This window comes from Littorina saxatilis, linkage group LG2 (genome assembly GCF_037325665.1).
Source record: "Littorina saxatilis isolate snail1 linkage group LG2, US_GU_Lsax_2.0, whole genome shotgun sequence".
Taxonomy (NCBI): Eukaryota; Metazoa; Mollusca; class Gastropoda; order Littorinimorpha; family Littorinidae; genus Littorina; species Littorina saxatilis.
The window spans coordinates 40718604-40745213 of NC_090246.1; the positions used below are offsets into that span (position 1 = coordinate 40718604).

A 26610-nucleotide genomic window follows, 5' to 3' on the forward strand; every position below is an offset into this window, starting at 1 on the left:
CGCATATAAAATGTAACAGAAATTAAGAGGTTAATTTAAAGGCACAGTAAGCCTCCCGTAAACCATCACAGATACTGTCAGGCTTTTACACACAGTACACACACCCTTTCATTTAAACACTCACCGCTTGAGAACATCCTAGGTAAAGAGCGAGGAATTTTCAAAGAATTTATTTTTGCGTGGTTTATCTTTACCCTGAGCCATCGTGAACCCGTGTGATCAAGTTTCCCTTTTTCACAATGTAGTCGTCAGTTAGTATTTGAATGCGACTCGATGTGAGCTTATCTGCAATAGCACGTTATTGTGTAACTCTGAATCTAAACGCAACAAACGGCTGCGATTCACACGAACTAGAGCGATGACAGTTGACTGTTCAGAGGAACGGGTGCTGGGCAGAACCGTCGTCTGCTACGAGAAAGACGGTTTGCGTGACACGTTTCCGGGCTTTTCTTTTTTCAAACTTTCAAAACTTCGAATTGTACTGATCTTGTCTTGATGAAAAAAGAATTATTTTATGATTTAAGAATGTTTGTGTAACAAGTTGTCAATTTATGATTTAGATTTTAAAAGTTAGTTCTAGCGCCAAAACGAGGCGCCTGATTTGCTGATCAGAGGGTCCCCGAAAATAAATTCTTTGAATATTGCTCGCTCTTTACGTAGGGCACCTAGGATGTTCTCAAGCGGTGAGTGTTTAAACGAAAGGGTGTTTGTACTGTGTGTAAAAGCCTGACAGTATATCTGTGATGGTTTACGGGAGGCTTACTGTGCCTTTAACGTGTGTGTCTGTCACGAAAATCGGGTGCATCTGCGTGAAAAAGGTGACGATGTCGTTGTACTTCTTTCCAGGAAACCGAATCTCCACAGCATTCTTCTCGCGAAATTCACCCATGAACATGCGATGGAAGAGGGGAGAACACACAGAAAACATGCCCTTGCTGAAATACAGCTTTTCATCCTCCACCATAAAGACAATATCGGTTGTGTCGTCTCCGCTCTGAAACGGAATAACTTCTCTCGCTTTCTTTCCAGAGCCTATGTCAAGAACGGACGAGGAAACTCTCTGTCCAGACAGAGCAGCCATTGTGTTGCAAAGAGTTGACGTGAGTGATTAGGAATCACATCCTTTTGGTTTTCCTGCAATGTTCGATGGCAATGGTGAAAGGGACAGAACTCACTCACGCACAAGGCTGACTTTCGGTTTCTCTTCGGTAGCTTACGGAACATGGGTGTGTCACTGTGACGCGCTAAGATAAATACGGTCTCTCGAAATGACTACCTGAGAAATTAGGACAAAGGGCAAAAAATGGTAACACTAAGGTTAATTCATTTTTGTTTTGTTTTGGCTGTTGGTTTTCTTTGTTTGTTTGTTGTAATTTCCCGAACACAACAATTTTGAAAGTAAACAATTCCATATTTTGTTCCTTTCTTATGTGCGTCGAATTTACACCCATTGCCCCCCCCCCCCCCCCCCAATTTTTTTTTTTATATATATACAAACTCACACACACATGCACGCACGCACGCACGCACGCACACACACACACACACACACACATACACACACACACACTCACACACACACACACACACACACACACACACACACGAAGCAAAACATGGTGTATTTTCCAACTGAACAGTATTAAAATGTCGACAAAATAAAGCCTGTAAGGAAAACCAACCATATGAGTTTTGATATCACATCGCTTTTATGGATTTGGAATGATATCGTCAAGTGCAAGACGCAGACGGCCCCAGAAGGAATCCGTGACGTCACCACCCTCTCCCCACTGGATGTAGGTGGTGGTCCGCAGTATAGCCATCATGCTGCCAGTGACGTCAAAGGAACCCGGATCCTGCAACGTCACCAAGACCATGACGTCATCACGGTCCATGGCGATGCCTTGGCAGTACCTGAGCTCGAACTGGCACCACGGGCTGATGGCGAAGTGGGGCGACAACACCATGAGGATCCGGTCGCTGGCGTCGACGCAGTCTGCGATGTTGTCCACGATGTGCTTGCCCGGGACGAAGTCTCGCTGGTGGATGCACAGCCTGAGCCCCCAGCGTGCTTCAAGCGCCGGGAGAAGCTCGCGCTGGACCCACGGTAGATCTTCTTCGGCGTACGAGACGAACACATCGAACTCGTAATGGATCTGCCGTCGTCTGCGTTCACGGTCTCGTCGTGCGCTCCGGGCTCGGCAAATCTCGTAGAATACGAGACGAATGTGCCAGCGATAACCGAAAACGACGGTGAAGATGAAGAAGAAGAAAAGCAGAATGCAGATGACGGATGTGATGAGGTTGGATGTGGTGCGACTCAGCAAGCACGCCTGTGCGGAAAGAAGAAACATCCTTAGATTGCTGGTTTCTAACAGGCAAGTCTATCGAAAAAAATGTTATGAATTGAGGAGTTCGTTACACACCGGCAATATGAATAATCAACAACATTTTATATTTCGTGAGTGAAACAAAATATCGCTAGTTTTACATTAGATGTTTGTGCCAAAGTCAGCCGATGTTTGAGAGTGACTTATTTTACCCCCCAACTAACCAATCATCTTAACAGCCAGGTAGATAATTACTTTTGTTACTTCCTAGTTGTTCCGGTTGACTAACAGCTTGTCAACATCAGATGACGTTCTTTCTTCGGATTTAAAAAAGAATTCATCCATTCAGATTGTTCTTGTTTTAGGGGTCTATGGTTTCCTTTTTATATTTAGTCAAGTTTTGACTAAATATTTTAACATCGAGGGGGAATCGAAACGAGGGTCGTGGTGTATGTGCGTGTGTGCGTGCGTGTGTGCGTGCGTGCGTGTGTGCGTGTGTGTGTGTGTGTAGAGCGATTCAGACTAAACTACTGGACCGATCTTTATGAAATTTGACATGAGAGTTCCTGGGTATGAAATCCCCGAACGTTTTTTTCATTTTTTTGATAAATGTCTTTGATGACGTCATATCCGGCTTTTCGTGAAAGTTGAGGCGGCACTGTCACGCCCTCATTTTTCAACCAAATTGGTTGAAATTTTGGTCAAGTAATCTTCGACGAAGCCCGGACTTCGGTATTGCATTTCAGCTTGGTGGCTTAAAAATTAATTAATGACTTTGGTCATTAAAAATCTGAAAATTGTAAAAAAAAATGATATTTTTGGGTGTGAAGAGAAGCGAGATTGTGGTGTATAGACGGTGCCAGAGCACAGGTCACATGCATAACTAATGAGCGGAATGCCGTCTTCCCATTGGCCAGCCGGCCCAAGATCAGTCTCTCTGCCATTTCTGCATCTGCGGTAGCCAGTGCCAGACGTCCCAAACAACTGTGCGAAAATTTTCAACGTTTCAAGGATTTTGGAAAGAGAAGGTACACGTACTTTTACCTTGTTTTGTTTTGTTTTGTTGCTTGATTGTCGAGAGGGGCGATTGAGATCGAAACAGCGGCAATAGGCTCGAGTGGGGCCAATTAGTTGTCTGCAAGGAAAGTTTGGAGTTTGGGAAACTGGGAGACAGCGTGGCACCGTAGGCAGAAACAAGTGGTTTCACGTTTGCCGGGAGTGACACTCGAAGGAACGAGGGTGATAGCTAGGTAGACGGTGATGGTACAATTAGCTGACAGCCGTCAGTAAAAGTGTTCAGGGAGAAAAGAAGACAGTATCATCTTCTCCTGGCATTAAAATTGGTCCGAGCAGTGGCAACGCGAATCGCTCGGTCACGTGACTAGTTTCTTTGTGAAGAAAGACGGCGGGAGCGAAAATGTTTACAAGTTGTGCGGTGGTCGGGCACTCTTTCACGGGAGGTTTCAGCGATTTGTGAACACAGATGAGGGGGTGCGGCCAGATTTAGGTTTTGATGGTTTTGAGCAGATATTCGATGGGAGAGGGGGCCGAAAAATAAGCGACGTTGAATCAATGCTAGAACAGAACAGGGCCATTTTCACCCGGAAAAAATGGGGAGTGATAGTGCTAATGGTGGGGGACTATAATATTGTTCCCGGAACGACACCGAATAAAGTGTTTCGTGAGCTGTGGCATCTGTGTGTGAGGGTGCAAACATGGGCAAACTCAGTAGTGGTGGTGTCAGGGATGACACAGAGATACAGTGGATGGGGGGGTTTCAATGACATAGCCAGGGAGGTGAATAGGCTTCTTCACCAACAGCTGAAAACGGCACACAGGATAGTGGGTTTGTTCCCCCACTACGTGGCTTTCCCTCCAGCAGAGAAGTTTGCTCAGTATCAGAAACATTTTTTAGCAGATGGGATTCATCTGTCAGGGTCGGGGCACATGCTACTGTACAGAGCACTGAGAAAAGTTCTGTTGGACAGTCGGCATATAGACCAATGAGGTAAGAAGGTGTTGTGGTTGTTCAGCGGGTGAGAGGGAAGTGGGGGCTAATAGTGATAGCCGGTATCCTCTCGTGCTGATGGCAGAACCACAATAGGGGTGGATGCAGCACGGACGGGGTACCAAGGTTTATTCCCAGACTGAAGTGGTTGGGTTCTACCGAAGACGCCAGACGCAGAGCTTTGATGCCGGGAGTGGAATAGGATGGGGTATCCTTTCCAGCTTTTGGAGTGACGTCATTGTTGGTTCTGGTTTGGTAGAACCGGTTGTGACTTCATGGGGAATGTGTATTGGTACAGCCCGTGCTGCATGATCAGATTGACAGTGTTTCTTAGGTGTACTCTCGTGCTGATGGCAGAACCACAATAGGAGTGTAGATGCAGCACGAACGGGGTACCAAGGTTTATTCCCAGACTGAAGTGGTTGGGTTCTACCGAAGACGCCAGACGCAGAGCTTTGACGCCGGGAGTGGAAGAGGAGGGAATATCCTTTCCAGCTTCTGGAGTGACGTCATTGTTGGTTCTGGTTTGGTAGAACCGGTTGTGATTTCATGGGGAATGTTTTATTGGTACAGCCCGTGCTGCATATATAAAAAAAAAAAAAAAAAAAAAAAAAAAAAAAAAAAAAAAAAAAAAAAAAAAAAAAAAAAAAAAGGCCCCTGATGCTTCGTGGCCTTTGAAATGTTTCAGGATGTCGAAGCGTCCAACCAAGCGACCGGGGCGTCCCTCAAAGCAGCCCCCGAAGAGGTTTCGAGACGAGGAGGCTGAAGGAGAGGACGAAATGGGCGTGAAGGAGTCGCTAACCCAGCTCCTTGCTGAGCAGAAGGCCCTGAGGAAGGAGATTGCGGAGATTCGGGCCGCCAAGACGCCGGCGCCTGAGGCATCGCCCGCAGGATCGACCACCTCTACGGGTGGAAAATCCAACTCAGGCATGGCGGGGCACTCTGGACACTCCGGTGAGCAATCTAACACTAGCGGTACACAGGTGTGGGCAACCGGCAACCAGAAAATGTTGCCCATTGACCTACACGTGCCAAAGACAATAAAGGAAAAGATCTGGAGCGGTGTGGCGGTTAGGTTCGCAATACTCCTGCCCGCGGACCCGAAGGAAATGCTGGAGGAGGACTCGGATGAGGACGATGAAGACAAAAAGAAGAAGAAGAAGAAGAAAGAAAAGAAACTGTTAACCTTCACAGAGTGGGTGAAGGCCTGGAACATTTATACCACTATACTACAGGACAGAGCGAAAGAGGTACACAGGGGCCTGGGTGCCCACTTTGCTCGGGTGTGTACCCTGCATGAGCTGCAGGGCAATTGGCGGGACTATGACTACCGCTACCGGCTCGCAATTGCTGCAGGAGAAAGGGCATGGGGGGACAGCGACGCGGACCTGTTCGCCACCACCCGCTTAGAGCCTGCCACCCAGACCCATGACGGGGGAAAGAAGAAGCCGCAGGGTGGCGCAGGGGGGAAGACTGGAAGTGGAAACCCAGCCTAAGTGGGGGGCTTCTGCTTCCAGTTCAATGAACAGGGGTCTTGCAGCCGCCCCAATTGTGGCTTCAAGCATTTTTGCTCGCAGTGTGGGGGGCAACACGCAATCCGAAAATGCAGCGCCAAAGGGCACCCCTTTCGAGCGGGACGGGGGGGAAAAGAAGCAGGAGAAGGAAAGAAATGAAGACTGGGGCACGGGGGCCACGCCAGTGAAGGCGGACAAGCTGGAAAAGTGGCTGGAAGGGTACGATCCACAGAAGAAGCGGGCTTTAATAAAGGGATTCAGAGAGGGTTTCCGGGTAGGGTTCACAGGAGCCCCAAATAGTGTAGTTCAGAAGAACCTGAAGTCAGCAGAAGAAATGCCAGAAGTAGTAGAAGCGCACATAAAGAAGGAAATAGAAGAGGGGAGGTTAGTAGGTCCCTTTAGGCATATTCCTTTTACTCAGTTCCAATGTTCTCCAATCGGCTTGGTAGAGAAAAAGACGAAAGGAAAGTATAGGATGATACATCATCTATCTCACCCGAAGGGGGCATCCATAAATGATACCAGTTACCCATACCGTAGAGAAAGCCAAGGCAGGCGTCCCATGCGCGGTAGAGGCCATGCGGGCCTACATGAGCATTCGTGGGAACGCAACGGGGCCGTTGTTCCGAGCTATGTCGGGGGCACCCATAACGGCCAGGGAATTCAACGAGCAACTACAGTTGGTTTTCCAATTTTGTGGCCTGCCCAAACAGAACTTCAAATCGCATAGCTTTAGGATTGGGGGTGCCTCCCACATGGCTCGGAACGGGGCATCGGACGCTCAAATCCGTCAGGCGGGCAGATGGTCTTCTAACGCTTTCTTGTCTTACATCAGGGTGCACAACTGGTAGATCAGGTAAAACGTAGGGCGTCTCTCTGTGTGCAGTGCAACAGAAAGGGGGAGGTCAGGCACATGTCTGCGTGCAGTGCAGCAGAACATTAACATGGGATCACAGGTGTGCAGTGCAGCCTGGGATTATAAGAAAGTGTGCAGTGCAACTTTCCGAGAAAGGTCGAGTTTGATTGGTGGCGGTACCTGATGTGAGTCATCAGGTGGTGGCGCGTACCGCCGGATTGGTGGTGAATGACAGACATTATGTATTTAATCGATGTGCTTTAATTGGGCTAAAACACAATGTTTATTGTTTTTTAGAGTTGCCAATATAAGTTTTTTGAGGATGGTCTAATGAGCGGATGCAGAAAGCTGTAGATAAAGGGAAGTAACCCGGTGACCAGTCTAGTAAAATTTGACAGCTTGTTGGTGAAGCTGGAAACAAGAACAAAAAACAGTAAGCTAATACATAGTGGACAATGCCATCTATGATGTGTAAGACAATTTTTGTTCTTGGGGAATTTATGCAAATGTACAACCCAATGTATATGATTATGTCAATCATAGTTTTTGTGGAATTTATGAAAATATTCCACTGATTTTGTATGCATTATCTGCGCTGAAAATGAACGACCTGTGGTGTCGACCAATAAACATTTTCAGCGTAAACTGGCAATGAACGTTTCATGTGGTTTTGGTGGTGACTGTGGCGCTGGCTGGCGCTGGCTGATTGTCCGGTTTCGGAAAACTTTTTATCTTAAATTCTTGTCTATCCTCGCACATCTGAACATGCAAAAATGATTTTATGCACAGCATAAATGATATTTTTGGGTGTGAAGAGAAGCGAGATTGTGGTGTATAGACGGTGCCAGAGCACAGGTCACATGCATAACTAATGAGCGGAATGCCGTCTTCCCATTGGCCAGCCGGCCCAAGATCAGTCTCTCTGCCATTTCTGCATCTGCGGTAGCCAGTGCCAGACGTCCCAAACAACTGTGCGAAAATTTTCAACCCCACCGCCATCCCCTTACTCCACCATAACGTAGTTGTGTGGGCGCGTACCGCCGGATTGGTGGTGAATGACAGACATTATGTATTTAATCGATGTGCTTTAATTGGGCTAAAACACAATGTTTATTGTTTTTTAGAGTTGCCAATATAAGTTTTTTGAGGATGGTCTAATGAGCGGATGCAGAAAGCTGTAGATAAAGGGAAGTAACCCGGTGACCAGTCTAGTAAAATTTGACAGCTTGTTGGTGAAGCTGGAAACAAGAACAAAAAACAGTAAGCTAATACATAGTGGACAATGCCATCTATGATGTGTAAGACAATTTTTGTTCTTGGGGAATTTATGCAAATGTACAACCCAATGTATATGATTATGTCAATCATAGTTTTTGTGGAATTTATGAAAATATTCCACTGATTTTGTATGCATTATCTGCGCTGAAAATGAACGACCTGTGGTGTCGACCAATAAACATTTTCAGCGTAAACTGGCAATGAACGTTTCATGTGGTTTTGGTGGTGACTGTGGCGCTGGCTGGCGCTGGCTGATTGTCCGGTTTCGGAAAACTTTTTATCTTAAATTCTTGTCTATCCTCGCACATCTGAACATGCAAAAATGATTTTATGCACAGCATAAATAACATTTTATAAAACGATCCAAATTTACGTTTATCTTATTCTCCATCATTTGCTGATTCCAAAAACATATAAATATATTATATTCGGATTAAAAACAAGCTCTGAAAATTAAATATATAAAAATTATTATCAAAATTAAATTGTCCAAATCAATTTAAAAACACTTTCATCTTATTCCTTGTCGGTTCCTGATTCCAAAAACATATAGATATGATATGTTTGGATTAAAAACACGCTCAGAAAGTTAAAACAAAGAGAGGTACAGAAAAGCGTGCTATCCTTCTTAGCGCAACTACTACCCCGCTCTTCTTGTCAATTTCACTGCCTTTGCCATGAGCGGTGGCCTGACGATGCTACGAGTAAAATGGCATTGCGTTCAGTTTCATTCTGTGAGTTCGACAGCTACTTGACTAAATATTGTATTTTCGCCTTACGCGACTTGTTATATTAATAGTCAAGTTTTGACTAAATATTTTAACATCGAGGGGGAATCGAAACGAGGGTCGTGGTGTATGTGCGTGTGTGTGTCTGTGTATGTGTGTGTGTGTGTAGAGCGATTCAGACTAAACTACTGGACCGATCTTTATGAAATTTGACATGAGAGTTCCTGGGTATGAAATCCCCGAACGTTTTTTTCATTTTTTTGATAAATGTCTTTGATGACGTCATATCCGGCTTTTCGTGAAAGTTGAGGCGGCACTGTCACGCCCTCATTTTTCAACCAAATTGGTTGAAATTTTGGTCAAGTAATCTTCGACGAAGCCCGGACTTTGGTATTGCATTTCAGCTTGGTGGCTTAAAAATTAATTAATGACTTTGGTCATTAAAAATCTGAAAATTGTAAAAAAAATAAAAATTTATAAAACGATCCAAATTTACGTTTATCTTATTTTCCATCATTTGCTGATTCCAAAAACATATAAATATGTTATATTCGGATTAAAAACAAGCTCTGAAAATTAAATATATAAAAATTATTATCAAAATTAAATTGTCCAAATCAATTTAAAAACACTTTCATCTTATTCCTTGTCGGTTCCTGATTCCAAAAACATATAGATATGATATGTTTGGATTAAAAACACGCTCAGAAAGTTAAAACAAAGAGAGGTACAGAAAAGCGTGCTATCCTTCTTAGCGCAACTACTACCCCGCTCTTCTTGTCAATTTCACTGCCTTTGCCATGAGCGGTGGACTGACGATGCTACGAGTATAGTATTACGGTCTTGCTGAAAAATGGCATTGCGTTCAGTTTCATTCTGTGAGTTCGACAGCTACTTGACTAAATATTGTATTTTCGCCTTACGCGACTTGTTATATTTAGTCAAGTTTTGACTAAATATTTTAACATCGAGGGGGAATCGAAACGAGGGTCGTGGTGTATGTGCGTGTGTCTGTGTGTGTGTGTGTCTGTGTGTGTGTGTGTAGAGCGATTCAGACTAAACTACTGGACCGATCTTTATGAAATTTGACATGAGAGTTCCTGGGTATGAAATCCCCGAAGGTTTTTTTTCATTTTTTTGATAAATGTCTTTGATGACGTCATATCCGGCTTTTCGTGAAAGTTGAGGCGGCACTGTCACGCCCTCATTTTTCAACCAAATTGGTTGAAATTTTGGTCAAGTAATCTTCGACGAAGCCCGGGGTTCGGTATTGCATTTCAGCTTGGTGGCTTAAAAATTAGATAATGATTTTGGTCATTAAAAATCTGAAAATTGTAAAAAAAAATAAAAATTTATAAAACGATCCAAATTTACGTTTATCTTATTCTCCATCATTTGCTGATTCCAAAAACATATAAATATGTTATATTCGGATTAAAAACAAGCTCTGAAAATTAAATATATAAAAATTATTATCAAAATTAAATTGTCCAAATCAATTTAAAAACACTTTCATCTTATTCCTTGTCGGTTCCTGATTCCAAAAACATATAGATATGATATGTTTGGATTAAAAACACGCTCAGAAAGTTAAAACAAAGAGAGGTACAGAAAAGCGTGCTATCCTTCTTAGCGCAACTACTACCCCGCTCTTCTTGTCAATTTCACTGCCTTTGCCATGAGCGGTGGACTGACGATGCTACGAGTATACGGTCTTGCTGAAAAATGGCAGCTACTTGACTAAATATTGTATTTTCGCCTTACGCGACTTGTTAATTTCATGAGATGAATGATTAGACAGCTGTTGTCAGCAGGTTGTTTATTTGTAATGGTCTGACGAGAGAGAGAGAGAGAGAGAGAGAGAGAGAGAGAGAGAGAGAGAGAGAGAGAGAGATAATTATGATAATTATGTTTTAACATAGAGGGGGAATCGAGACGAGGGTCGTGGTGTGTGTGTGTGTGTGTGTGTGTGTGTGTGTGTGTGTGTGTGTTTGTGTGTGTGCGTGCGTGCGTGCGTGCGTGCGTGTGTGTGAAAGTTAACGACAGACACATAAACAGGTAGTCATGCCGACAGACACGGCCGATAAACAGAAGGACAGAGAGACAGACGGGCAAACAATTGCATTCTGAGCTGATGGTAACAGAGAGTTTGCAAGCAACCTGTTCACTCAGGTAAAATTCCTGCAATGTCGTATTTTGATCATCGGTACAGCGATATCCTTCACCGTAGAAGTCTTGAAACAAGCCGGGAGAATCCTGCAGCCACTGTCTGAACCACAGGATGTCGCAGGAACACACAAAGGGATTGCCACTTAGGTCTAGTATTCGCAGTCTGTAACAAAAGATAGTTCCATCATTTTCACACATAATTTTTGTTTACTACCTTTTTTGTACAACTGTTTTGCATCCGTAATAGATTGATTCAAATACATCGGTATACTACAGATGTTAAGAGAACGGCGAAAACTCCTGTGTGTGTGTGTGTGTGTGTGCGTACGTGCGTGCGTGCGAGCGAGCGAGCGTGCGTGCGTGCGTGCGCGCGCGTGCGCGTGTGTGTGTCTGCGGTGTGTTTGTGTCTGTCTGTCTGTCTGTCTGTCTGTGTGCATACCAGCCCGTGTATACATGAGATTCTCTGAGTGTGAATGTGTGAGTGTGAATGTGCTTGCGTTTTAGTTTTGTTCTCTTCGATTTTGTTTTGTTTGGGTTTGTAATAGCTGTATCCTTGTGCCTTGGTCTTTATCTTTGCATCCGGCAATACGAATTTAAATTGATAGCAGAGCGTCTCCCACAAGAACCTTATGCACCACAGACCACGCTATGCACGTGAGTGAAGATTTATACAGTAAGGATTTAAAACTTTACCGTAGCATGCACACACGCACACATACACGCGTGACAGGCACACACACACACACACACACACACACACACACACACACACACACACACACACACACACACACACACACACACACACACATGTCATGAAACTGCGAAAGTGAAGAGAGGTATAAGGAAATAAATCTGGAGTTTAACAAGGAAACCTTTGTAAGTGTTTCTTCATCTGAAGCTCCCTTGTCATTAAGGTCGATAGTTGATTTGAGTTTGTACGCGTAAAATCTCACGTAAATAAGTTGTTGACATTAATTTAACGACACAATCTAACCGTAAAGCAGTATTGCTCACTATCCCAGATTTGCACAGGCTTTTGCATGGGGTCAGACCATCCCTTTACTTTGTCATATTCCCAAAACACCCGGACTGCTTGTTGTGGGAAGTTGGATTTATTTGTGATGAATTAATTTCTTGTGTTGACATTAAAGGCACAGTAAGCCTCCCGTAAACCATCACAGATACTGTCAGGCTTTTACACACAGTACAAACACCCTTCCATTTGAACGCTCACCAAACGGGAACATCCTAGGTGCCCTACGTAAAGAGCGAGCAATTTTCAAAGAATTAATTTTGCGGAGAGTGTCAGAGACAATCGGACCGTGGTGCGTTTTGGCGCTAGACCTAACTTTTAAAATCTAAATAATAAATTGACAGCTTGTTACACAAACATTCTTAAATCATAAAAGAATTCTTTTTTCATCAAGACAAGATCAGTACAATTCGAAGTTTTGAAAGTTTGAAAAAAGAAAAGCCCGGAAGCAGGGTCACGCAAGGTCGTGGTTCTCGTAGCAGACGACGGTTTATACCTATCGCCAGTTCCTCTGAACAGTCAAAAGCCATCGCTAGAGTTCTTGTGAACCACACGGCCGTTTGTTTCGTGCATAGTCAGAGGTACTTAATAACGTGCTATTGCAGATACGCTCACAGCGAGTCGCATTCAAATTACTGACTGACGACTACAATGTGAACAAGTCGCGTAAGGCGAAATTACTACATTTAGTCAAGCTGTGGAACTCACAGAATGAAACTGAAAGCACTGCATTTTTTCACAATGACCGTAGTCCGCCGCTTGTGCATAACGGAGTGAAACTGACGAGCCTGTTCAGCGCGGTAGTGGTTTCGCTGTGCTGCATAGCACGCTTTTTTGTACCTCTCTTCGTTTTAACTTTCTGAGCGTGTTTTTAATCCAAACATATCATATCTATATGTTTTTGTAATCAGGAACCGACAAGGAATAAGATGAAATTGTTTTTAAATCGATTTCGGAAATTTCATTTTGATAATAATTTTTATATTTTTAATTTTCAGAGCTTGTTTTCAATCCAAATATAACATATTTATATGTTTTTGGAATCAGGAAATGATGTAGAATAAGATGAACGTAAATTTGGATCGTTTTATATAAAAAAAACAAAATTATTACAAAGTTTTAATGACCAAAGTCATTAATTAATTTTTAAGCCACCAAGCTGAAATGCAATACCGAAGTCCAGCCTTTGTCGAAGATTGCTTTACAAAAATGTCAATCAATTTGATTGAAAAATGAGGGTGTGACAGTGCCGCCTCAACTTTTACAAAAAGCCGGATATGACGTCATCAAAAGTATTTATCGAAAAAATGAAAAAACCTCCGGGGATATCATTCCCAGGAACTCTCATGTCAAATTTCATAAAGATCTGTTCAGTAGTTTGGTCTGAATCGCTCTACACACACGCACGCACAGACAGACACAGACAGACACACACACACTCACACACACACACACACACACACACACACACACACATACACCACGACCCTCGTCTCGATTCCCCCTCTATGTTAAAACATTTAGTCAAAACTTGACTAAATGTAACAAGTCGCGTATAGCGAAATTACTACATTTAGTCAAGCTGTGGAACTCACAGAATGAAACTGAACGTAGTCCGCCGCTAGTGCAAAAGGCAGTGAAAGTGACGAGCCTGTTTGGCAAGGTAGCGCTGTGCTTCATAGCACGCCCTGTACCTCTCTTCGTTTTAACTTTCTGAGCGTGTTTTTAATCCAAACATATCATATCTATATGTTTTTGGAATCAGGAACCAACAAGGAATAAGATGAAATAGTTTTTAAAACGATTTCGGAAATTTAATTTTGATCATAATTTTTATATTTTTAATTTTCAGAGCTTGTTTTTAATCCAAATATAACATATTTATATGTTTTTGGAATCAGAAAATTATGAAGAATAAGATGAACGTAAATTGGGATCGTTTTATAAAAACGTTTTTTTTTTTTTACAATTTTCAGATTTTTAATGACCAAAGTCATCAATTAATTTTTAAGACACCAAACTGAAATGCAATACCGAAGTCCGGCCTTCGTCGAAGATTGCTTGGCCAAAATTTCACTCAATTTGATTGAAAAATGAGGGTGTGACAGTGCCGCCTCAACTTTTACAAAAAGCCGGATATGACGTCATCAAAGACATTTATCGAAAAAAAGAAAAAAATATCCGGGGATATCATTCCCAGGAACTCTCATGTCAAATTTCATAAAGATCGGTCCAGTAGTTTAGTCTGAATCGCTCTACACACACACAAACAGACACACACACACACACTCATACACACATACACCACGACCCTCGTCTCGATTCCCCCCTCTATGTTAAAACATTTAGTCAAAACTTGACTAAATGTAAAAAGGGAAACTTGATCACACGGGTTCACGATAAACCACGCAAAAATAAATTCTTTGAAAATTCCTCGCTCTTTACAGAGGGCACCTAGGATGTTCCCGTTTGGTGAGCGTTCAAATGGAAGGGTGTTTGTACTGTGTGTAAAAGCCTGACAGTATCTGTGATGGTTTACGGGAGGCTTACTGTGCCTTTAATTAAACAAATCCCACTATCAAGGTTATTCTATTCGGAACGTGGTCAAGTGGAGGAATGGTTTTATCCCATGTGAAATCCTGACCACAGCTGAGATGGTGAGCCTAAATGTTAACACTAGAAGCACAGTGTCTTTAAAAGCACCGTCCTTCCCGCGTGCACATGCATGTTCCCCACCACAGATCTGTCCAGGTGTTCCCATGGGATACGACCACCCTTTCACTTGGACAAATACCTCAAATCAAAAGCGTGGCTGCATTTGAACATCTTGGCTAAATCAATTAAGCAGACTGACATAGGTGTCACGTATAAAATGAATTCAACCAAACATTCACACTGGAAAAAAACATGCACTTGATGCAGCAAGTTAGTTGATTAGGGTATAATTACGTTAAATTGAAAATTGTCTTATCAGCGTACAAAATTGAAAAGACCTGCGGTAGTGAACAGGATCGCTGACATGCGAAAGACTATACCATTCATGTTTGGTGATTGTCAGTTATATTGTTACTGTTCTTCAAAGTAGACGCCAAAATTGGCAGAATGATCCGGATGCAATTTTTAGCAAGCGCAAAAAGGCAAAGGTTCTTTATCTTGCTTAGAAAATGTCCTCGCTTTTCACACAATAACAGGTGTTATAGTCTTTTTACCTGCTGCGTGTTTGAAGACTGAACACTTCACTGGAGACAGTAGTGACCAGATTATTTTCCAAACGCAGCATCTGCAGCTTCGTCATTTCATCAAAAGCACCAACTGGAAGGAAGGATATACTGTTTCCGTAAAGATAGAGTCTCTTCAAGTTTTGGAGAGTCGAAAAAGTCCTTCGAGTAATTTTGCTCTTTTTCGAGTTCCCAAGATGCAGCCGCTCCAGTTGGGGCATCGGTGCGAGCAAATTGTGAAGATTTTGGTCGGACACAAACTCGAAAGTGGTGTTGTCAAGAAACAGTGTCTGAATATTTGAACAACCTTCGAACGCCCTCTCATCCACAAGATTTGCAAAGTCCAATTTGTTGAAACCCATGCTCAAGAAGGTCAGTGCGCTGTTGTTGAACGCACCTGCCGAAATATATTTCCACTTAATCTCCATAGTAGCCACCCAAAGCTTCGATAAAACTGGGAACCTCCCGCTGGAAAACGTATCCGATGGGATGTATTGAAATCTGTTGCTGTCTACGTCCAAGAACTGCAGCTTGGGCAGACAGACTGGGTCTTGGATAGAGTCGATGATGTTGTAGTCTAGGTGCAGCATGGTCAGGTTGGGATAGAAAGGCTCGCCCGTGCTGTCATTGCAAGTATCGGGGAAATCCACCAAGGCGTTCTCGTGCAGTCCCAGGTAACTCAACGAAGGGAGGTAACTTGGTGTCAGTTCTCCCAGCTTGTTGTTCCACAGCAGTAAACTGTATAAACTTTCCAGAGGCTGGAACACTTTCATATCTAGGTGGCGTATGTTATTGTAGCTCAGTTCCAAGAAGGTCAGCGACGGCAACGCGTACAGATCAAAAAGCCCAGGCGGAACTGATCCCAACCCTCCGCACGCTATGTCCAGGGTTTCCAGCGTAGGGACACTGAAAACTGCACCCAAGGCAGAGTAGTTCAGCTTGTTTCCACCAATCAGAAGCTTCGTGAGCTTTGTGAATCGCCGGAAGGAGCCAGGAGCGATGTAGGTCAACCCATTGTTGTACAGATCCAGAAAGTGCAGACGAGTCGAAACGTTTGCAAAAAAATCCACACCGTCGATCTTGGCCAGATTGTTGTTGGAAAAGTTCAAGAATATGATGGAATCTGGAAGCTTGGGGATGAAGGACAAATTACCAGCGTTGGACGAACAGTCAGCGGTCAGTTTGCTGCAGTTGCACTTGTTCTTGAAGCAAGGCCGCCTCACTGTGTGAGGGTCAAGCTGCACGGGATAGGGCCAGCACGTTCTGAGGGGCTGGCTCCAACACAGCTGAATACTGGACGTCAGTGCGACAAGAAGCACGAACATCGACATTGTGAGTAGGATTGATCACCGCACTCCCAAAACGCCCGACTACCATATAAAAACGGCTGTATGCATTTTGGGAGAAAGCATCGAATATTTATACGATATCCACGGTAGCTACGAACAATTGGAACCACTCTATGGTAGCTACGAAGAATTGCACACGATATCCATTGTATCTCCGTACTATTTCACACATTTTCCAAGGTAGCTACGATGAATTGCACACCCCTCTACGGTAGCTACAAAGATGTGCACGCCACTCTGTATAGCTATATAAAGTATTGCACACGACTCCATGGTGGGTGGCTACAAAGAATTGTGTAAAACGTTACGAAATAGTCATTCTGCAGGCTGGGCTGACACAGTGTCAAATGAACACCACCCGTAGAGGAAGACTCGAGGTTTCAGAATGTATCGATCCCGTTCACACAAAGAAAGAAGGAAAGAGAAACTTTCCAAATGAAGATACTTTTAGGTGCAGTCAGACCGCGGCGTAGTTTCCGCCTACGAAGAGGGCACAACATTACTACACTTCACATTCACTGCCAACAAACAAGTTCAGGCTGTATAAAAGTTCAACCCATGAACTGTCTTATAAATATATCACCACAGATCCATCTGGTATAGGCTTTGGCATGGAATAAAGAGCATGCATCCTTCCACTTAGACAAATACCATAATCCTGCGGCCTGATTGCTGTGTCTTTGAGGATTTCATTTCACAACTCGATCACGCCTGTATAAATCTGCACTATAAGTTCGGGAGTAGCCAGGCTGTCGACTTTTGGTTGGTATCTTCTTCTTTTTCTTTTTACATTTAGTCAAGTTTTGACTAAAATGTTTTAACACAGAGGGGGAATCGAAACGAGGGTCGTGGTGTATGTGAGTGTGTGTGTGCGTGCGTGCGCGCGTGTGTGTAGAGCGATTCAGACCAAACTACTGGACCGATCTTTATGAAATTTGACATGAGAGTTCCTGGGATTGATATCCCCGAAGGTTTTTTTCTTTTTTTTGGATAAATGTCTTTGATGACGTCATATCCGGCTTTTCGTGAAAGTTGAGGCGGCACTGTCACGCTCTCATTTTTCAACCAAATTGGTTGAAATTTTGGCCAAGTAATCTTCGACGAAGCCCGGACTTCGGTATTGCATTTCAGCTTGGTGGCTTAAAAATTAATCAATGACTTTGGTCATTAAAAATCTGAAAATTGTAAAAAATAATTTTTATAAAACGATTCAAATTTACGTTCATCCTATTCTCCATCATTTTCTGATTCCAAAAACATATACATAATGTTATATTTGGATTAAAAACAAGCTCTGAAAATTAAAGATATAAAAATTATTATCAAAATTAAATTTTCGAAATCAATTTAAAAACACTTCCATCTTATTCCTTGTCGGTTCCTGATTCCAAAAACATATAGATATGATATGTTTGGATTAAAAACACGCTCAGAAAGTTAAAACGAAGAGAGGTACAGAAAAGCGTGCTATCCTTCTTAGCGCAACTACTACCCCGCTGCCTTTGCCATGAGCGGTGGACTGACGATGCTACGAGTATACGGTCTTGCTGAAAAATTGCATTGCGTTCCGTTTCATTCTGTGAGTTTGACAGCTACTTGACTAAATGTTGTATTTTCGCCTTACGCGACTTGTTTCTTCTTCTTTATGGGCTGAAACGCCCGCGTGCACTCATGTTTTTGCACGAGTGGGGTTTTACGTGTATGGCCTTGTTTTACCCCGCCATTCAGGCAGCCTTACGACGCTTTCGGGGGAGGCATGCAGGGTATGTTCGTGTTTCTGTAACCCACCGAAGTCTGACATGGATTACAGGATCTTTTTTGTGCGCACTTGGTCTTGTGCTTGCGTTTACACACGAAGGGGGATAAGGCACTAGCAGGTCTGCACATAACTTGGTTGATCTGGGACATCGGACAAATCTCCACCCTTAACCCACCAGGCGCGACCGGGATTCGAACCCGCGACCTTTCGAATAGGATGCCGATGTCTTATCCACTAGGCCACTGCGCCCGTCCGGTAGGTATCAATGTTGAAGGATGCTCCTTCCTCATGTAAAAGCCTGGACAGATGTGTTTTACACTACTGCACGAGTGAACCGGTCTCAACCCCTACTTTCCACACAGATCTGAAGACAGACAGACGGAGAAAGAGAAATACAGAGAAACATATAGAAATAGAGTGCCTAAATCCTTTAAACAGTATGTGATGATCTGTCTCTGCCCACCCTCCCACCCTCCCTCCCTCTCTCTCTCTCTCTCTCTCTCTCTCTCTCTCTCTCTCTCTCTCACTCTCTCTCTCTCCCTCTCTCTCTCTCTCTCTCTCTCTCTCTCTCTCTCTCTCTCTCTCTCTCTCTCTCTCTGTTATCTTGTGAAAATCTGAAGTGTCTCTTTTTTGCTAACCATGTCTCTGTGTCTAGTCTCCCTTTATTTCTGCCTATCGGTCTGTCCCTGCATGTGTGTCTGTGTGTCTGTCTCTCTCTGTCTCTCTCTGTCTCTCTCTGTCTGTCTCTCTGTCTCTGTCTCTGTCTCTCTGTCTCTGTCTGTGTCTCTGTCTGTCTCTCTCTCTCTCTCTATATATATATATTCCCAAAGTGCCCAACTATTTTCAGGACCTTTTTCACAGAGTCACCGAAAGGTACGGGTCTATCAAGTTTCTAGCACCAATACCCAGGATTGATTTGTTCAAAACTAGTCAAGCCTTCTCTGGCTCTATGGTGTGGAACTCCATTCCGTCTGTAATAAGATCATTAACCTCACTAAAGAGTTTTAAACAAGCTCTGCATAATCATTATATGTCTACCTAGATGGCTGTACTAGTCTTAACATGTGCAAGTAGCTGTCAACAATTGGCAAAGCTTTATGAATTACACAAATATGTTGTTTATCACATGTATTATGTGTAATTTATGTTGCGATTTTCCATCATCATCATCATCATCATCATTTTCATCATCATCATCATCATCATCATCATCATCATCATCATCATCATCATCATCATCATCATCATCATCTTCATCATCATTTACACCATATAATCATTGTAGGCATTAGTGTAAACGTTGGTATAGTGTGAATTTTACTGTCGATCATTTTACATGTGTAACCTCTGTTGCATGTTTCGCTTGCTCGATTTGTATGTTTTTTGGGTTTTTTTATGTATGCTTACTTTGTCATTGTGTTGTTTGTGTTTATTTACTTGTTTGCTTATTTGTCCGATTGTTTGTTTGCTGGTTTGTTCGTTTAATTTGTTTATTTGTCATGTTGTTTTACTTGTTTATCATTTTTTAGACATTTGTATTAGAAGTAAGGACCGGTTGTAAAAAAAGGCGTAGCCTTAAACCTCTATCCTTGAAAAATAAAAGTTCCATCATCATCATCATCATCTCTCTCTCTCTCTCTCTCTCTCTCTCTCTCTCTCTCTCTCTCTCTCTCTCTCTCTCTCTCTCTCTCTCTCTCTCTCTTATCTTGTGACAATCGTAAGTGTGTGTGTGTGTGTGTGTGTGTGTGTGTGTGTGTGTGAACAGTCGTGCTCTCTCTTCCGGTCTCTTTTTTGCTAACCATGTCTCTGTGTCTAGTCTCCATTTATTTCTTCCTATCGGTCTGTCCGACTGCATGTCTGTCTGTGTGTCTGTGTGTCTGTGTATCTCTCTCTGTCGCTCTCTGTCTCTCTCTCTGTCTCTATGTCTCTGTTTCTGTCTCTGTCTCTCTCTGTCTCTCTGTCTCTCTGTCTCTCTCTCTCTCTCTCTCTCTCTCTCTCTCTCTCTCTCTCTCTCATCTGTGATAATCTGCAAATCATCTACGCCATCTTATTCAAACAAAAGATAATTTGAAGTATGTAGCCTTGTAGGTCAAGTGGTTTGATTTTAACGCTTTTTAATTTTTTGGGGTCAAATTGGGAGAGTGCCTCAATAGAGGCAGGTTTGACACTGAGCAGTAGCCACACTTGAACCCTCCAGACTTCTTGTCATTGCTATAATATTGTCTGAGGATGGTTTGAGGAAAGGCCATTCAGAAAAACCAACAGGTACAAATCTGGAGGGCTAAACTCGGGTGAATCCTCGTACTTTTCAGTCAATCCCCGGATTTGGAATACATGTTCGAAAGAGCATACAAGTCAGAACTTTTAACATGCGTACTTTAATCTGTATTAACTTTTCCTCCCATATCTCAAGCTAATGTATACCAAATATGAAGATGTTCGTTAAACAAATAATTATGTGAGTCATAAGCATTTTAGTGGGTGGCATTTGTTTGGGGGGAGGTCACCCTGTAACAGCATTCTTTTACGCGAAGACTTATCAAAACTCTGTGCAGATTGAGATTCTCTTTCAGAGTCACTGATATCTTTGATCTGCGAAGTAAATTCATCTTACGTAAACAAAAAACTATTCTTCGCGGGAAGAAGCAAAATTGTCATATTTTGGTATGTGCCCTTAAGAAAATTATCCCTCCCTTATTCTGAATCCTGGACAGATGTGATGGTGTAATCTTTACAAACTCACCTGGCATATAGGCGATTGCGTTGTGTTGAAGTCTTCATTCGAAACACGCTACTGAGGTCGTCATTTCTATTGACTATTACCGTATATTGATTGACTAGATGAATACCCGCTTCGCCGGGTAGCCGGCTTCGCCGGAAAGAAGTAGAGCCGGGTGAGTGGCGCACCGTACGCCGGCTTCGCCGGGTGAGTGGCGCACCGTACGCGATTGACGCCACACGAAGGAAGGGAGATAAACGCGCAAAACACTGGAGAAGAAAAGGAAGAGTAATACCCGGCTTCGCCGGGATGAAAGCGTTGTGGACAGTGACCTTCTAAAAATAGTAACGGGAATATGGATTGAGCGTTGTGGACAGTGACCTTCTAAAAATAGTAACGGGAATATGGATTGAGCGTTGTGGACAGTGACCTTCTAAAAATAGTAACGGGAATATGGATTGACGCCACACGAAGGAAGGGAGATAAACGCAAAACACTGGAGAAGATAAGGAAGAGTTACTGGGAATGGATCTGGGAAGATGAACAGAAAAACAAAAATCGGTTCAGCGCTGCGCGCTGAGAGCACGTGTTGAAAATTCTCATCGACCAGGTTGTGTCCGGGGTCTACCTGAATATGCCCACCAAATTTGAAGCAGATCCATCGAGAACTTTGGCCGTGCATCGCGAACACACACACACACACACACACACACACACACACACACACACACACACACACACACATACACACACACACACACAAGCCGTGAATATATATATATATATAGATAGATAGATAGATGTCAAATAAATGGTGACAACAGACATCTGTGCAGATTCCAGCCGTATCGGCTGTCACTTTTGACACAATATTATGGACCCGTTTCCAAACGATAGTGTTCACAGACTCAGCACACTCAATCCTACTCACAATGTCGATGTTCGTGCTTCTTGTCTCACTGACGTCCAGTACTCAGCTGTGTTGGAGTCAGCCCCTCAGAACGTGCTGGCTTGACCCTCACACAGTGAGGCGGCCTTGCTTCAAGAACAAGTGCTACTGCAGCAAACTGACCGCTGACTGCTCGTCCAACGCTGGTAATTTGTCCTTCATCCCCAAGCTTACAGATTCCGTCATATTCTTGAACTTTTCCAACAACAGTCTGGCCAAGATCGACGGTGTGGACTTTTTTGCAAACGTTTCGACTCGTCTGCACTTTCTGGATCTGTACAACAACGGGTTGACCTACATCGCTCCAGGCTCCTTCCGGCGATTCACAAAGCTCACGAAGCTTCTGATTGGTGGAAACAAGCTGAACTACTCTACCTTGCCCTTGGGTGCAGTTGTCAATGTCCCTACGCTGGAAGCCCTGGACATAGCGTGCGGAGGGTTGGGACCAGTTCCGTCTGTTTTTTTTTACCAGCATGCGATGCCTTTGCTGGCCCGCTTGGAACTGAGCTACAATGACATACGTCACCTGGATATGAACGTTTTTCAGCCTCTGCAAAGTTTACACGGTTTACTGCTGTGGAACAAGCTAGGAGAACTGACACCAAGTTACCTCCCTTCGTTGAGTCACCTGGGACTGCACGAGAACGCCTTGGTGGATTTCCCCGATACATGATAGCACGGGCGCGCCTTTCTATCCCAACCTGACCATGCTGCACCTAGACTACAACATCATCGACTCTATCCAAGACCCGGTCTTGGACATAGGGAGCAACCGATTTCAGTACATCCCAACGGATACGTTTTCTGGCGCGAGGTTTCCAGTCTTATCGCAGTTTTGGTTGGTTACGATGGATACCAAATGTGTGTGTGTTGTTAATGTTACTGTTAGATTAAGCAGAAGTATGAAAGTTGCATACCAGCCAAATTTACCACAGCTTTAGTCATAAATAATCAAAAGCATTATATTTCATTTCTATTTCTATCCCCCCCCCTCCCTCCCCCCTCTGTGCGCTATTCACTTCACTTCACCCCCTCACTTATTTCGGCAGGTGCGTTCAACAACAGCGCACTGACCTTCTTGAGCATGGGTTTCAACAATCTGGACTTTGCCAAACTCGTGGCTGAGAGAGCTTTCGAAGGTAGTCAAAACATTCAGCAATTGTTTTTGGGCAACAACACTTTCGAGTTTGTGTCTGACGAAAACCTTCACGATATGCTCGCTCCGATGCCCGGACTGAAGCGGTTGTATCTTGAAAACTCGAAATTAAGCATAATCACCTCAAGGACGTTTTCGACTCTGAAAAACGTGGAGCAGCTCTATCTGTACGGTAACGGTATTGCCTACCTGCCTGGCGGTGCTTTTGATGACATGCCGAAGTTGCAGATTCTCCGTTTGGAAAATAATCTGATCACGACTCTCTCCAGTGATGTGTTCAGTCTTCAGACTCGAAGCAGGTAAAGGAGAGATTACAACACTTGTTTTTTGTTAAAAGCGAGAAAAGTGTCCAAGTAAGATAAATAAACTATACTTATGTGCATAGTTTACGTCTATGCGGTATGCCAGATTGTAATTGCTCAGAATTGTTGCTGAGTCAATTTGCCCAGCTTAGTGTCCACGTGCAATAACAAAAACAGTACAAACTGATATGCACAAACCTTAACAAATACATTATTACTTGTATAAGCGATCATGTTCAGACTTTACTCCACTAACTGGGTGTAAAATAGATCTAACATCTATATTGATCGGGGATTGGGGGAGGGGGGTTGGGATCGGGGAAATCATGATACTTACTGGGTGCAAAACTTGTTTTACAAAAAGTACTGAACGCCGATTATGTGCGAGAATAAATTTGTGAACGTAATATTTTGTTACAGATTGCACGTACTAGACGTAAGCGGTAATCCCTTTGTGTGATCCTGCGATATCCTGTGGTTCAGACAGTGGCTGCAGGATTCTCCCGGCTTGTTTCAAGACTTCTACGGTGAAGGATATCGCTGTACCGATGAGCAGAATACGACTTTGCCGGAATTTTACCTGAATGAACAGGTTGCCTGCTAAATCTGTGTTTACACACACCCACACACACGCACACACACACACACACACACACACACACACACACACACACACACACACACGCGCGCGCGCGCGCGCGAACCAGACCATTACTAACGAACTCCAGCTGACAGCATTATTATTCATCTCAAAATATGATGAATTCCCTCCATCAATGCACTCACCCCCCCCTCCCCTCCACTAGGCACATATTTTGCGGTTAATATTGCACCTGAAAATTTGCACCTGATGATCAAATATTTTTTGCCAGATTTACCGACTAAGAGAACAATTGAAAGAGTATAAATATATGTTTCTTCTTTACATTCAGGCGTGCTTGCTGAGTCGCACAACATCCAACCGCATCACATCCGTCATCTGTTTACTGCTATTCTTCTTCTTCATCTTCACCATCGTCTTCGGTTATCGCTGGCACATTCGTTTCGTCATCTACAAGATATACCGAGCACGGAGCACACGCCGAGTCCGCGAACGCAGACGACAGCAGATCCATTACGAGTTCGATGTGTTCGTCTCGTACGCCGAAGAAGATCTACCGTGGGTCCAGCGCGAGCTACTCCCGGCGCTTGAAGCACGCTGGGGGCTCAGGCTGTGCATCCACCAGCGAGACTTCGTCCCGGGCAAGCACATCGTGGACAACATCGCAGACTGCGTCGACGCCAGCGACCGGATCCTCATGGTGTTGTCGCCCCACTTCGCCATCAGCCCGTGGTGCCAGTTCGAGCTCAGGTACTGCCAAGGCATCGCCATGGACCGTGATGACGTCATGGTCTTGGTGACGTTGCAGGATCCGGGTTCCTTTGACGTCACTGGCTGCATGATGGCTATACTGCGGACCACCACCTACATCCAGTGGGGAGAGGGTGGTGACGTCACGGATTCCTTCTGGGGCCGTCTTCGTCTGGCACTAGACGATGTCATTCCAAATCCATGAAAACGGTGTGTGTTGTTCAAGTTTGAGTAGATTCAGTATTGTTTGCAGAGATTTTCTTTTTTCTCCTCAAAATGTAAGAGAATTATTTGATTGCAATACAGTCTACATAGTTCAGTCGGAATTACTGCAACCACATTGAAATTGTACACATTCATGTAACTGCCCTGCATCTGTGCTTAAATGAGTGCGTGCGTGAGTGCAAGTGTGTGTGTGTGTGTGTGCGTGCGATCGTGCTTGCGCGCGCGTTTCATCATCAAACTGGATAATACAAGTCATTTTAAGGAACCATAAATAGTCCTCTACCGGCACAGAACAGAAATTATGCGCAGTTCAACTACTCGCCAAACTCTGAAAAACAACACATACTCAAGCATCTCATATACAAAGCAAAACACATTTTATCAGAAACCTCTACTCAGCATCACTATTTTAACATCAACACGCTCTATTTACAACTCTGACATACAATCGGCAAACTCCTACTTCGCAGCTGGAGCGGAGCCAATGTTGCCGACCCGAAGCGTACGTGCTTGTTTGACAGGCGAATGAAGTCTACCACTTATTGCTATCGACTCGCGGATCACAGAATGCACCTGTCAATCGAAAAATCAAGATGAAAGTCAGCAGTCGAATGTGGATTATGGTGCGTAACATCTCATCCGATGTTTACTCCATTCACTGCGAGTTTTATTGGAAATCCCAAACAATGACTCACTCGAAACTTGAACCCAAATGACTGCCTTTGTGGCAGATATCGGAAACGTCAGCAAAGCCAAGTTTGTAAACACGCAGTGTATGACACTTCCCACTAGCTTCTGGGTTCATGAACTTGTTCAAAATTTAAACAGTCAACTATACAACCACACCAAGGAAACAAAAACAAAGAACATTTCCTCTGTATTTATGAACTTGTGTTATGCTGCAAACACCTGTGAAAGCCTATGAGCCGATTGCTGTACTTAATTCACTGATTTCGTCTGGTTATTGTTTTTATTTTTCATGGGTTTTTTCATTGTATAAATCTTGTTGGAATCGATTTTTTCCAGTGATGTCGAGTCTATGATGTTGCCGTCAGTTCTTCGTTCAGTAGTAATCCACCACCTGCTGTTTTGGGCGCCTCGGTGAGAAGGTTATCAACACAAAAATCTCAAATACGACATGAGCCAAAGTTTAAAATCCACCCTCTCTCTCTCTCTCTCTCTCTCTCTCTCTCTCTCTCTCTCTCTCTCTCTCTCTCTCTCTCTCTCTCTGTGTCTCTCTATCTCTGTCTCTGTCTCTCTGTCTCTCTCTCTCTCTGTCATGGTGCTTGGCGCTTTGGTTTTCAAAGCCAGTCATTTTGATGGAAATTAAGGAAGCCTCGGTAACCTCTCAAAGGTCATGATAAAGGTTTGTCTTCAAACAAAAAAGGGAAACACGGTCTCAAAGCAAGATTCTTCTTGTTTTAATATCCACGAACTACGCACTCTTGATAAAAGAACAAACCTCTTACAACATCACGCGCGAGAACACACACACACACACACACACACACACACACACACACACACACACACACACACACACACACACACACACACACACACACACACATTCACTGTCACCATCAGAACAAAAATAAAAGAATGCACACTTTTTTTGTTTTAAATATTTTAATCACGTTTTAAATACAATACAACATAAACC

General features: G+C 43.5%; 4 protein-coding genes across 5 annotated transcripts; 3 read left to right on the forward strand and 1 right to left on the reverse strand.

Moving 5' to 3' along the window:
• Positions 1–1607: 1607 nt before the first annotated feature.
• LOC138958999 (toll-like receptor 13) lies at positions 1608–16899 on the reverse strand. Its single transcript, XM_070330355.1, has 3 exons — positions 15129–16899; positions 10875–11046; positions 1608–2333 (listed from the first exon to the last, which is right to left on the reverse strand). The coding sequence occupies exons 1-3, from the start codon at positions 16466–16468 to the stop codon at positions 1710–1712; spliced, it is 2136 nt and encodes a 711-aa protein (XP_070186456.1). The 5' UTR covers positions 16469–16899; the 3' UTR covers positions 1608–1709.
• On the forward strand, positions 3130–8187 carry LOC138958998 (uncharacterized). Of its 2 annotated transcripts, none has more exons than XM_070330354.1 (2): positions 3130–3358; positions 5027–6731. In XM_070330354.1, exon 2 carries the CDS (start codon positions 5028–5030, stop codon positions 5832–5834), a length of 807 nt encoding a protein of 268 aa, XP_070186455.1. In that variant the 5' UTR covers positions 3130–3358; position 5027; the 3' UTR covers positions 5835–6731. The 2 variants fall into 2 exon arrangements, 1 of the variants encoding a protein (XP_070186455.1); XR_011453568.1 differs by lacking the exon at positions 3130–3358 and adding an exon at positions 6739–8187 and having other exon boundaries at positions 4973–6071.
• A 4997-nt stretch (positions 16900–21896) lies between the features above and the next one.
• LOC138953028 (leucine-rich repeat-containing protein 15-like) lies at positions 21897–22586 on the forward strand. Its single transcript, XM_070324804.1, has one exon. It carries the CDS (start codon positions 21897–21899, stop codon positions 22584–22586), a length of 690 nt encoding a protein of 229 aa, XP_070180905.1.
• A 411-nt stretch (positions 22587–22997) lies between these two features.
• LOC138953038 (toll-like receptor 2 type-2) lies at positions 22998–24927 on the forward strand. Its single transcript, XM_070324814.1, has 3 exons — positions 22998–23368; positions 23855–23963; positions 24304–24927. Exons 1-3 carry the CDS (start codon positions 22998–23000, stop codon positions 24925–24927), a joined length of 1104 nt encoding a protein of 367 aa, XP_070180915.1.
• The last annotated feature ends 1683 nt before the right edge of the window (positions 24928–26610 follow it).